We start from the raw sequence: 12,747 nt of genomic DNA on the forward strand, positions 1-12,747 counted from the left end.
AAGCTCAGGTCTGAGAACTGAGGCAGAAGAAGGCCCCGGGAGCCACAGAGAGAGGCCTGGGTTCAAGCTCCCTCGGGCAAGTGGCACAACTTCTCTGCGCCTCAGTCTTCTCATCCGTCAAATGGGGATCATAGCGCTACTCATCATAGTGACCTCGGAGTGAGAGGTCAATAAATCTGAGCTCCCCTGTCTCCTCTACCTGCCGAGGGAGAGGAACACACGGACCATGCCACTCCAGGTAAATTAGCAGAGTGGCTAATTCTAGAATCATGGCCCTACTCAGAGTCACATTCCCAAGCTGCTCTTAGCTAAACCCAGCTTGCCTGGGATTAATCAAAACAAGTGCTGAACACACCGAAGCCATTGCAGAAACAAAAGACAAAACACGCATAATGATCTTCGTGGTTCACTCCCCCCAGTCCTGAGGCTTCCCAGACCCTCCCTGCTACCACCCACCCACATTTCCCTTCATCTCCGAATTGAGAAGTAGGCACAAAAGACTCGGTCCTTCTTTTTTTCTTTTTTTAAAAAAAAATTACGATGCATGGTTTCGGATACACATAACAGATTACACAGGGCATAAAGAATAACGATGAGCACCAAGGTACCCACCCCCCAGGGTAAGACCCAGTTACCTTTGAAGTCCAGATGAGCAGCGCCCCACACACGCCCCGCCCCCACTCCCTCCCCGCCCCCCTCCCCACCCCCAGCTGCTTTGAGCCAGGGTTTCAGCTGGTGCTCCCAGAACTTAGGCAAGCCTTTGTAGGACCATCAGCTCCACCATAGAAGGGCTGAGATCGGCCCACAAATCAGAGTGAGAAAGGCTAGGGGCAGGGGGAGAAAAGACAGAGGAGAGGAAGTGGGTACCAAAACACTTGAAGGTGGAAAACACAGCACAAGGATCCACATTTGGGGACCAAAGATGTCTTACCTGGGAAGTATGCAAAGCGAATGTGCTATGTACTCACCACCCCTGGTCCCAACCTTGAACCACACTCCCCACCTCTCCACATTCACCATGAGGCATGGCACAAAATTTGGAGCTTTCATAGAATCTGTGTCTCCTGGTAAAACCAGGGATGGCCCAGGGAATCTGCTCTCAAAACAACACCCACAGATAGGGCTTGCTACTACTGACTGGCACCCTCCCTCCTGCTTATCTCTGTCCCCCACAACTGCTGAATCAAAGTTGTCACTCCACTTTGTCCATTGACGAAGCCCCACGAGGTAGAGAATCTTATGGGTTGATAAACATCCTCCTCCAAGAAGAAGAACCTTCTTCCAAGAAGATTTTTTTTTTTTTTTAAGAGGATCCTCTTCTAAGTCATTCACATGCTAGTATGAATTTGCCCAGATAGCTTTGGGCAAATCCACTGGAGCTGATTTGGCCATGTTTTAAGCATGGATCCCCTGGGAGAGTCCGACCCTGGTGGGGTCTCCAAGGTGGAGGCTTCCAGCAACCTGAGAGGGGGAGAGAAGAGCAGTAGGGAGAGAAGGGGCACGAAACGAAAAAGGCGCAGATTTCAATGACAAATGCAGCTGGGTTCAAGTTTGCTTCCTCCAGCAAAGGAAGGCACTATTCTCCCACTCGCTCCAGCCTCTCCCCTTCCTCTGTGCTGCATGCACCCCTTCCCGAGAATCAGCTCAACTGCCATGAGAAACCTTAGGCGAGTCTGACACCCAACAATCCCTCAGGAGGACATTGCTGTGTGAAAATGTGTCCTGAGTCCCGAACCACCAACCTAAGAATGAGCTTCGGGGTAGCAGCTACAGGAACATGGACCATCACTGAGTCAGGGGACTGTTCTCACAGGGGTATCCCCCAGGGGCAGATCAGAGTACAAGCCCCCTTAATATCTGTTCAGTATTAAGTGAACTTTAGACCAATTTTGTGAAAACATGCAACTTGTCAAGTTTTAATGAATTCCATTATTTAAGGAATAAGCCGCAACTCCATAGCTTGCTCCATCCTCACTGTGGGGGACGGTCACAGTGGAAATCTACTCGATTGGAAACTTCCCGAATGGAGCTGAGGGGCGGGGACAATCTTATCAGGAACTTTTCTGTTTGGGGTTAGGAAAATGGGTGACATTTGGAGGCTGATAAGACTCAGCCCCAAGCCCTTGGACCGTATATAAGGAGCAACTCCTGCCTGCTGCGGTACACTTTCCAGCCTTCAACCCTTCTCTGGAGATCGGGAGCCGAGAAGAACCATGAAGTGGTTGCTGCTGATCACTTTGGTGGCCCTCTCTGAGTGCGCCATCGTCAAGTGAGTCTGGGGGACGCACAGCCCCAGGACCAGCTTCCCGGAGCTGTTTCCTTCTGTTGCTTCTCATGTTCCTTTCTTTGGCCCTCAGGTTTTTCTTCCTGCTTCCCTCATCCAACTTATATCTCCTCCACCACCTCCAGCCTCCCTTTTTGTCTCCCTCTGCCCTTTTGGGGAAGCAGCATGGCTGACATGGGTCTTGAGTCCTGCCCGGGCTGGGTTCCCAGCTCCAGGACCAGGCCGGGTGACTCTGGGTACCCGCTCAACCTCCTTGCGTTAGTGTGCCAAAAAGAGAAGCGTCTCCCCCCTCAGCTTCTCCTTCCTTCTTCCTCTCTTGAGCCAGCTTCCTTTACCTCCCAAGGCTTCCATGGCACCCCACGAGCAGATTCCTTGTCTAACTACTCTGCCTCCTCCAACCCACCCGTTTGCTCACACTCTGCCACAGGGTTCCCCTGGTCAGAAAGAAGTCCTTGAGAAAGACCCTGTTGGACCATGGGCTCCTAGGGGACTTCCTGAAGAAACACAGCCCCAACCCAGCCAGCAAGTACTTCCCCCAGGAGGCTCCCGTGATGGCCACACAGCCCCTGGAGAACTACATGGACGTGAGTGCCCAGGCTGGCCCCGGAGGACAGAGGTGCTCCCAGGGGTCTTGGATAGTGGGCCAGGGCTCCCAGGCAGGATCTCAGAGGCACAGGGCATGCAGGAAAACTCACAGGCTCTCGCTGGTTCTGTCGTTCATTCATCCAGTGTTCATGCCCTCGTGCCACTCAGTCTAGGAGAGAGAGGTTAGCAGGGACCCTCGGAAACCCCGAACAGTGCCACCAGGCCAAGAGTGAACAGTAAATGTCTCATGCTCAGAGGGTGTGGCCAGGGCAAACATTGACGGAAGAGCCAGGCTTTCCAGGGGACAAGAGAGCTTCCCAGGGGGTGACTGCTTGTGCCAGACCCCATGACATTGGGGAACAGAGTGCATTTGAGGAAAGCAGGCCAGCGTTCATGGAGAGTAGAGAGCAAGGAAAGGAGGCACAGCGAGGCCTGAGGAGTCAGAGTCTCCTGTAATTGCCACAGAATTTTCGTTGTTTTTTTTTTTTTTAAGATTTTATTTATTTATTTGACACACAGAGAGAGATCACAAGTAGGCAGAGAGGTAGGCAGGGAGAGAGAGGGAAGCAGGCTCCCCGCTGAGCCTGATGCGGGGCTCGATCCCAGGACCCTGAGATCATGACCTGAGCTGAAGGCAGAGGCTCAACCCACTGAGCCACCCAGGCACCCGCCACAGAATTGTCTTAACCAGGAGGGTTGACATGACCAGACTGGAGCTTGAGGAAGATCACTATGACTCCCCAGTTTGGGACCCCATCGCCACACCCTGCCCTTTGGTAGATATTACGTGTCACTACTGTGAATGGCCTACGTGTCCCTACTGTGAATGGCCCTGGGCCAAGGGTAGGAGACCAAGCTTCCTGTCATTAAGAGCTTTACCTGTGAAATCCGCCAGCCCTGGCCCCGAGCTCAGCTCTCATGCTCGCGAACCACCTGACCTTGGGCAAGTCACTTACCTTCTCCACTTGCTTGTCTGCAAAACGGAACCACTAAAATCTATCATCGTGGTGTCGTTGCAAGTAATGGAGGCAATAATGCTTTTCAGAGTGCTTAGCACAGGGCCTGGACCTTTGTAAGGGCTTGGTAAAGTTGGCTCACCTGTTCACTTGACAAATTCGTATGGAGCACCTACTCTGTGCACGGAGCTAAGGAAGCAGTGGAGAAGAAGTGATGTTCTCAGAGCTTATAGTCTAGAGGGAAAGACAACTTAGAGACAAATAAATGTAAGATAATTTCAGAGAATGACAAGGGTCACAAATTAAATATTGAGTAAGGGGGAGAAGAAAGACGGAGGGGGCAAATGCAGATAGAGGAGTCAGGGAGGGCCTCTGGGCAGAGGGGACATTTCACTGGAGCTCTGAATGACTGATGAGGAGGAGCCAGCCAGGGAAAGATCCAGAATAAACATCTTCCTCACACAAGAAATAGCTAGTGCACAGGCCCTAGGAGGGGAAGGAGCTCATCATCATCCAAGAGCCACAAGACCAGCGGGGCTGGAACAGAGCTGGCGAGGGAGAAGGGACTGCCACTGAGAATCACAATCCTGACTGTGTCCTTTTGTGCCCTTTCTTGAGCCTGCCACCCACACCTAGATTTAGGAATCTGACATCTCCAGGGGTCCTCTTCGTTAGGTGACTCATTGATCTCCCCGTCGACAATTTACTGAAGAAGCACTTCAGCATGTACTCTGATGGGTGCAGTCAGGCCCCACCCCTTTCCAAGAACGTGCATTCTCTAGGAAAATGAGATTAAGATATACAAGACAAGAGCTGAAGAGGGGACAGTAGATTATCACTGGGTGTTCATGGTGCTTAGCAGAGAACAGTGAGAGGATAACGGGGGAGCAACCAAGGAAGGCTTCCAGGAGGAGGGGAGACCGGGCTGGGCCTTGAAGAATGGATGCACTGGGCAGGGAGAGAAGAGCTAAGAGAACAGTGAAGGGAAATTCTGGAAGGTGGGTGGAGGCGCCAACCCAGACACAGTCCGCAGGGACGCCGGGCCGTGGGGTCCCAGCGAACGGTGTGCTCAATGAACTGTGCCTCCCCACCCCGTCCTGACAGATGGAGTACTTCGGCACCATCGGCATCGGCACCCCCCCTCAGGAGTTCACTGTGATCTTCGACACCGGCTCCTCCAACCTCTGGGTGCCCTCCGTCTACTGCTCCAGTCCTGCCTGCTGTGAGTTCGTGGACCCTCCCCACCTGGGCTTCCAGGCACCAACCCATCGGGGAGCCCAGAACACCCAGGGTGGCAAATAGGTCCATTTTCAAGCTGGGGGGTGGGGCTTGGGTGTCAATCAGGGATTCACGCCACAGGCATTAACTGAGCACCTATTATGTGCCAAGCCCTGGGCTTAGGTGCCCAAAGATTGGGGGGTGAATCACGTGTGGTCTCTGCCCTCCGGGACGTTAGCCCACTTGCAGAGAGAAGCGTGAAGGTGTTTAGCACCGTGGGTGGCCATGAGGCTGCTCTGCTCAGGGGAGAAATCAGGAGGACTTCCAGGAGGAGGGGAGACCAGGATGTCCTTGGCGACCTCCCGTCCGGGACATGGTCCCAACCGGCCCAACTAGACAGAAGCAGAAACTGGGATTCTTAGGCTCTAAAGTTCGGGGGAGAGGTGACTTTTCTCCTCCAAAGCCCACCCAGAAACAAGGCCTCCACCCTAGGAAGACCCTCTCAGCCCATGACTCTTGCTCTGCTTTTTGAGTGTAACGTAGTTACTTCTCGCCCTGGCAGCCAACCACAAGCGCTTCAACCCTCAGCAGTCCTCCACCTACGAGAGCACCAGCCAGACAGTCTCCATCGCCTACGGCACCGGCAGCATGACAGGCATCCTGGGCTATGACACCGTCCAGGTGAGCACCTGACAGCCGGCCACCCGCCCAACCCTGAAGCCGTCTTCCCAGGACCCTGGGGAGCACAGTGCACCCCCACCCCGAGCAAGCTTATTCAAGCAATGTGGGTCTCGGTGACCACAAAAGTAACCTGAGAAGGATGCGGGAAGCAAAAGTGGCAAAGATGTCACAGACTTTCCCAGGTGGGGCAGTGGTGGGTAAGGCCAGGAGCCATTGGCCAACCTCCGCACCCACAAGTTGAAGGCTGGGCAGGGGACAGGAGCAGAAGACAAAAAGGCCCAGTTCTCCTTCAGCACATCCTCCCCCTTTTCATGCCCCTCCTGCAGCCCTCCCCGCACCCCCAGGAGAACTCCACAAGCCCCGCCACCCCCACCCCCCGCGGGGTGATGCAGGGGTCAAGGGCTCTGACTTGCCTGGGGTCTGCTTTGCATCCAGTCGTCAGAAACACACACACACACACACTGTGACCATCTGCTCGGCCCCAAATTCTCACTCTTCGTCTCCGACCGAGGCCATCTGGAGACCCGTAACAAGCATTCCTGGAGCCAGTCCTTCCCCCTTCCTTCCAGCCCGCTGCCTGAGAAGCGGGGTCCTACTCGAAATGAAGCGGGGATACTCTGGGCCCACGGCGGGCGCCCCACTGCGCTCCGTCAACACACGCTGATGGAGAACATCTTGGTTTCCCCCAATTCAGGTTGGAGGCATCTCAGACACCAACCAGATCTTCGGCCTGAGCGAGACTGAGCCCGGCTCCTTCCTGTACTACGCTCCCTTCGACGGCATCCTGGGTCTGGCCTACCCCCAGATTGCATCTTCCGGGGCTACCCCTGTCTTCGACAACATGTGGAACCAGGGGCTGGTTTCCCAGGACCTCTTCTCCGTCTACCTAAGCAGGTAAGTTGGGCGGGGCCGGGGTTGTGGGCGGGGTTGGTCACAGCCGCCTGGCCCAGCCCGGCTGTCCAGGGCTGGGTGGGGTGGGCGGGGTCTCAGCCTGCAAGGGATTTGAAAGGTCAAGGTCCGCGTCTCAAGAGGTAAATCTTGGAGACGAAGGTGTCAAATCCCTCCCTGACCAACCTCCTTCCTTCGTCTTGTTTTACGAGTGTGACTTCCGTCGCCTTGACTTATATGATCAAACCTCGTTAGCCATTTGCTCCCAGCACCAGCCCCCTCGTGGCTGGCCCCCAGGAGTGGATTAAGTGAATCCACTTAAAATGGGGGCCAAAATTCCATAGCAAAAAAATGAGAGTAGGACTTATGTTTTGAACAAGGGAATTTTAACTGACGAGAGCAAGTTTCTTCTGTTAGTTAACAAAATCCACGTTCCGGTTATGACTATGAATTAATTAGAAGAATGAGTAAAGAATACGCCAAGGGCTGGTTTCGCTGAGCAAAGTTTTATGCAAGAATATCAGAGGGTGTCATCAGTTTCCTCGAGACACTCAGCCTTCCTCCGACACATCCTGCTCTCTCGAAGCGCTTTGCCATGTTCTCCCGGAGTGGCTAACTGTTCTGCTGTAACCTCATTGGGTCGCGCTGTACAGGTGGACGTTTGCCGGGAGGCAGGGTGGGGTTAGCGAGTGGGGCCCGTTGTATCCGTGGCCAGTTCTTCCCTGGTTAATTTCCTATCTTCGCCCACCTTTGCTTCCCTATCTGACCCGAAAGTGCAGAGATTTAGAAAACAAATGTCCCAGGAACCAGGACTCCTGCAATTTACAACAGGAGCAGCCATTCCTCCGCGTCTGCCCTTGGCCACTTGATATTCCCGTCGGCTCGTACACAGAACCTGTCTTTATGGCTACTTCGGTATTTATCTTATTTCTCCAACCAATCAGGGCCTTCTCCATCACAATCACTCTGGACATTTTAGACCAGAGAATTCTTTATTGCTGGGGGGCTGTCCTGTGCATTGCGGGATGGTTAGCAGCTTCCCTGGCCTGTCTACTGGCTTTCAATAGCACCCCCTTACCCCTTCCAAATCACGACAATCAAAAAACATCCCAGGTGTTGGCAAACTGGAAACCACCCCTGGCTGAGAGTCAGGAAATTCCATGATCAGGTCCTGACGAGCGGCCACTGTCACGTATTTGCTTCTCTTGAGGTCCCCGCAGCAAGGAGAGCAAACATGGGGTAGAAACCACACACCTTGGAACCAGAAGGACCTAGGCACTCCGTGGCTCCATGGCCGTGTGACCTTGAGGGAGTTGCCTCATGTCTTTGAGCCTCACCGTAAAGTGGAAATGAAAATTTCCACTGTGTCTGTCATACACTTGGCACAGCTCCTGGCGCTGGCAAGAGCCCCATCAAGAATAGCTCTTGGGATGCGCAGAGTAGATATTCGGGTGAATGAATGAATGAATGAATGAGTTTCTGTCTCTCACCTCACTTTCCATAGCAATGACCAGAGTGGCAGCGTGGTGATGTTTGGTGGCATCGATTCTTCTTACTTCACTGGAAACCTGAACTGGGTGCCCGTTTCTGTCGAGGGTTACTGGCAGATCTCCGTGGACAGGTGAGAGCTCTGTGGATGGCCTACACCCTGCCGTGGGCCCTGGTCTCCTTTCCATATAGACCTGTAGTTAACTAAGCTTTCTAGAATCCCCCTCGAACAGCCTGCACAGGGAAATGTACCCCAGGGGAGAACGTGTTGGCCAAGCCAGAGAGACCCCAAGAAAGGCATCTCACTGGAAGAGAAAAGCCACTTTCCTTCAAACAAGCAGGACAATCTCCCAGCATACACATCCACACAGCCCAGCCACGAGGGGACATTGAACTAGCACACGTCCCTCCCACCCTAAGGGGCTGACTTGTTTCAAGGCATTCCTTTCCACTCTCCCCTTGGGAACCTGCCCCTCCCCCAAGCAGCCTCGTTCCCCAGCTGTCTGTCACCCAGCTGGCCTGCTAGGGGGACCAGCCGCCCAGTTTGGCCCAGGATTGAGCTGTTTCCCTGGACACCAGACTCACGGTACCAAAACCAGGATGGTCCCGAACAAACTGGCACATACTGGTCACCTTGTGTCTGCCCCAGCCTGTCACGTCTTCTGCCTCCTGCCGCTGCTCAGTATCTCCATCAGTCCCTGCCTGTGCTGTCCTCCTCCAGCTCTGCTCCTTCTTGGAAGCCTTCCCCGGCACCACCACCCTGTCCCCTGGCCATGTGTCCTGCTCCTTCTGCTCTAGTGCCATCATAACCCATCTTTCCAGACCATGCACTCGCTGCAGCCTGGAACCATGCGGCTGTCCGGTTGTGCATCTCCCGTGCCTAGCACAAAGTGGGTGTTCCATCGATATTTGTGGAGTAACTGAATACGTGAAAGCATGCGAGCTGCTGGAATTTTATGTATCGGCCCATGGATGGAAGAGGGCCCCTCTGGGGCCACCTGGTTCCTCCTGAGGGAGATACACCCCCCGGGGGCTCAGGAGATGCTTACTTGTGTCTCATCCTCAGTATCACCATGAACGGACAGCCCATCGCTTGCAGTCAGGGCTGCCAGGCCATTGTTGACACAGGCACCTCTCTGCTGACTGGCCCAAGCAATGCCATTGCCAACATCCAGAGCACCATCGGAGCCAGCCAGGACTCATACGGCCAGGTGAGTCCAGCCCCGGCTGCCCTGTTCTAGACCCGAGGGGTGGTTGGGCCATGCAGGAGAAATCAAAGTCCTCCTAACCCTCACTCTCTCCAGATGGTGATCAGCTGCTCAGCCATCAACAACCTGCCCGACATTGTCTTCACCATCAACGGCATCCAGTACCCTCTGCCTCCCAGTGCCTACATCCTGCAGGTAAGGGGGCTTGGGGCCAGTCACCAACGGGCGCCTGCAGCAAACGTGGCCACATGCCCCCCACCATCCCGGCCTTTGCACAAGGGAAAGTGATCTTCCACAGGCTGAAGCTGACATCTGCTCTGGACAGCCTCCAGAGAAAAAGAAGACACTTAAAATAAGTGTATAAATGAAAATGGGGGGATGCGGCGCCCCCCAAGGGGAAAAGGGAGGAGGGCCGGTGGCAGGAAGAGAGAATTTCCAGTCGGACACCGGAGTCCAAGCCCTGGGTCTCAGGGACCGGCTCATGATTCCGAACCAGTTGCAACCTGTCCTGGCTCTCAGTGTCCTGCTCTAGAAGCTAAAGATGTCCGCTTTCCCCACCCCCAGGGTGTGGGTGGGGTGATCGAGTGGGATCAGCCACATCGAAGCTACAGAGGGTTGAGCAAATGGAAACCCTACCTTCCGTGGGGACAGGGTTTGTGATGCTCCTACTATATCTACCAAGTAACCAATCTTTCCTTGGTAGAGATGAGCCACAGGACTACGCTGCCTGGACTATTAGAACGCCAGGTGGAAAACCAATTCTGCCCCGGGGGTCGATGTCATTCAACAAGAAGTACTGATGGCTAGGCTGTCCCCACCCCTAACAGGGATGCTGATTAATTAGGAGGGGCGTGGCCTAAGCAGTGGGAGGGCGTGGCCTAAAGTTCCCCAGGCAGGGTTTTTTTTTTTTTTTTAATTTTATTTATTTATTTGACAGAGAGAGATCACAAGTAGATGGAGAGGCAGGCAGAGAGAGAGAGAGAGAGGGAAGCAGGCTCCCTGCTGAGCAGAGAGCCCGACGCGGGACTCAATCCCAGGACCCTGAGATCATGACCTGAGCCGAACGCAGCGGCTCAACCCACTGAGCCACCCAGGCACCCCTCCCCAGGCAGTTCTAAATGTACTGCCAAGGTGGTGGCCCCGGTGCCCCTAGGACTCACAGCTGATGTGCTTTGCCACCGGACAGGGTCAGAATGAGAAAAGGCTATGTCACCAGGGCTTCCAAAATCCTTCCCGGCGGCTGACTTCTCCCCCAAACCTCTTAGCTCCGATGCTGATGTCAGGGTCTGTATGTCTGCCAGAAACACTGGATCATGTCTAGTAATCCCTGGAAACCAACAGCAGAGCCAGCAGCTTATACAGGCAGACCCCTGGCCAAGAAGAGCCAGGTCCCCGGACATCAGCCAGGAAATTCCTCCCTTGCGCGTGCCGTGCGGCTGCCTGCGGACCTTGATGCTTTGCCCCCGCGCCCCGTCACCGGGGAGCCTGTGCCCGGTCTCCAGCTCTCTTCTCCTTTCCTCCAGAACCAGCAGGGCTGTGTCAGCGGCTTCCAAGGCATGAACCTCCCCACCCCCTCCGGAGAGCTCTGGATCCTGGGTGACGTCTTCATCCGCCAATACTTCGCGGTCTTCGACAGGGGCAACAACCAGGTCGGCCTGGCTCCCGTGGCCTGAGCCCGCGTCTCTCCCGCCGCGTCCCAGGAAGATCTAGCCTTAGTCGCCCACTCTAGATGTATATAATTCTCCTGACTGTGCTTCCTAGGCACCTGTGGAGATGGACTCCTGGCCCCCTTCCCTGTCATACCAATAACGTAGAATAAAAACCCATCCTCCTGAAAAACGTGCTGTGTGTTTCTTCCCACACCACGAGGATCAGAACACTGGGGCAAAGGGACAAGACAACGACGTCCACTTGGACGGCACCAGACAGGGCTACACACCCTGTGTGGGGCCAGGGAGATGATGGGCCCTCAGCACGCCGGGATGGGGCCATGAGAGAAAGACAGGCACCAGAAATCCCAGGCCTCATTGCCTCCTCAGGGAATGGGGCACCTAGGTTCTCGGTGAGGGAGTCAACTTCTTTCTCCCAAAGGCGGTAGGAGACAGTGAGGAAAGGGAAGAGATTGGGAGAAGGAAGCCTTCCACTGATGGGGATATTCCTATGCAGGCCAGGCAGGGGGAAGAGGGGTGACCAAGGGTGACACTCTCACATCTACCGGGCTGCTCTCTGGGATGAGCTGGTTGATCCAGACGAACACTGGAAAACCCCTCCAGGCTCTGGGTGCGGGACACTGAACTGACCCAATGGTTTTCCAGTTCCCGGGGCTGGTGGGAGGAGGGGGGCGGAGGGGGGGGTGATGGGGTGGGGGTTGGGCAGAGTTTGGGAGAAGGCAGTGGGCAGGCCAGTCAGCAAACACACCCCCGCTGGCAAACAGAAAAAATAGAGAAGCATTTCTCCCAGTGGGTTTGGTAGCAAAACGTCCAGGGAAAAACAAAGTAGCATTCTAGGCCCTGCTTGGAGGTACAGGAGGCTGGTTTCCCAAAAGCTCCCAGGAAGTCATCTGTTTGACCTTGACCCAGCTCACCTGAGGCCAGTGCCTCTCTTGCTAGCAAGCCTTCTGCAGTCCTGCCCTCCTCGGCTGGACTGTTGGGCAAACTCCCACAGCCGGAGACCCGGATTCCAGGCTGAGGGCTGGTGCTGGGCCTCCCTGCGGGAAGGGAGTGACTTTGGGGTGCCCAGACAGGGACGGCTTAGGAAGCTCTCTTGTCACATCCTCCTCCAGTGTGTTGTTTGTCACTCACACAAATATAAGATGCTGGGCTCCCGGGTCTCCCCCATGTCACGGACCCGCTCCCCAACCCATTTTCCAGAGCTGAACAATCTATTTAAAACAGAAAACCTGATCACATCTCTTCCCTGCCTAAAACCTTTAACACCTTGCACTTGCACTTGGAATAAGACAATACATCGTCCAGGCTCTGCACGCTCTGGTCCCCGAGGTCCCCGAGTACCTTCCCTGCCTCATCTTAACCTCCCTCCCCCTGAGTCCCCACCGCCCTGACCTTCTGCCACCTCCACAAATACCCAAACTCCTTCCCTACCTCTGGGCTCTGTACACACAGTACCCTTTACCGGGGCTGCTGCTCCCTTTCTCTTGACCAGCGACCACCGAGGCTCCTGCTGACCCCAGCTTCCACGCACCTCCCTGCCAAGCCTTCCCTGGCCACCATCTCACGGATCCCAGCCCTCCTATCCGTTGCGGCATTCAGGGTGCAGAAAAGCACTGCATTTCTGCCAGTGCTTGCTTTAGACCCACGAGGGCCGGCACGGCTGAAGCCACAGCGTCAAGAGCAGGCCTGGCACGTCGCAGGTGCTCAATCAACACTTGCAAATGGAGTGATGAATTCAAGATGACCTTGAAAGAAAACGACAAAGGGGG

At 54.8% G+C, this 12,747-nt stretch overlaps 1 protein-coding gene across 1 annotated transcript; it reads left to right on the forward strand.

Moving 5' to 3' along the window:
• The first annotated feature begins 2,111 nt into the window (after positions 1-2,111).
• LOC131813484 (pepsin A) lies at positions 2,112-11,147 on the forward strand. Its single transcript, XM_059143776.1, has 9 exons — positions 2,112-2,269; positions 2,712-2,868; positions 4,930-5,047; positions 5,606-5,724; positions 6,419-6,618; positions 8,117-8,233; positions 9,167-9,311; positions 9,405-9,503; positions 10,832-11,147. The coding sequence occupies exons 1-9, from the start codon at positions 2,214-2,216 to the stop codon at positions 10,979-10,981; spliced, it is 1,161 nt and encodes a 386-aa protein (XP_058999759.1). The 5' UTR covers positions 2,112-2,213; the 3' UTR covers positions 10,982-11,147.
• The last annotated feature ends 1,600 nt before the right edge of the window (positions 11,148-12,747 follow it).

This window comes from Mustela lutreola, chromosome 1 (genome assembly GCF_030435805.1).
Source record: "Mustela lutreola isolate mMusLut2 chromosome 1, mMusLut2.pri, whole genome shotgun sequence".
Lineage (NCBI taxonomy): Eukaryota > Metazoa > Chordata > Mammalia > Carnivora > Mustelidae > Mustela > Mustela lutreola.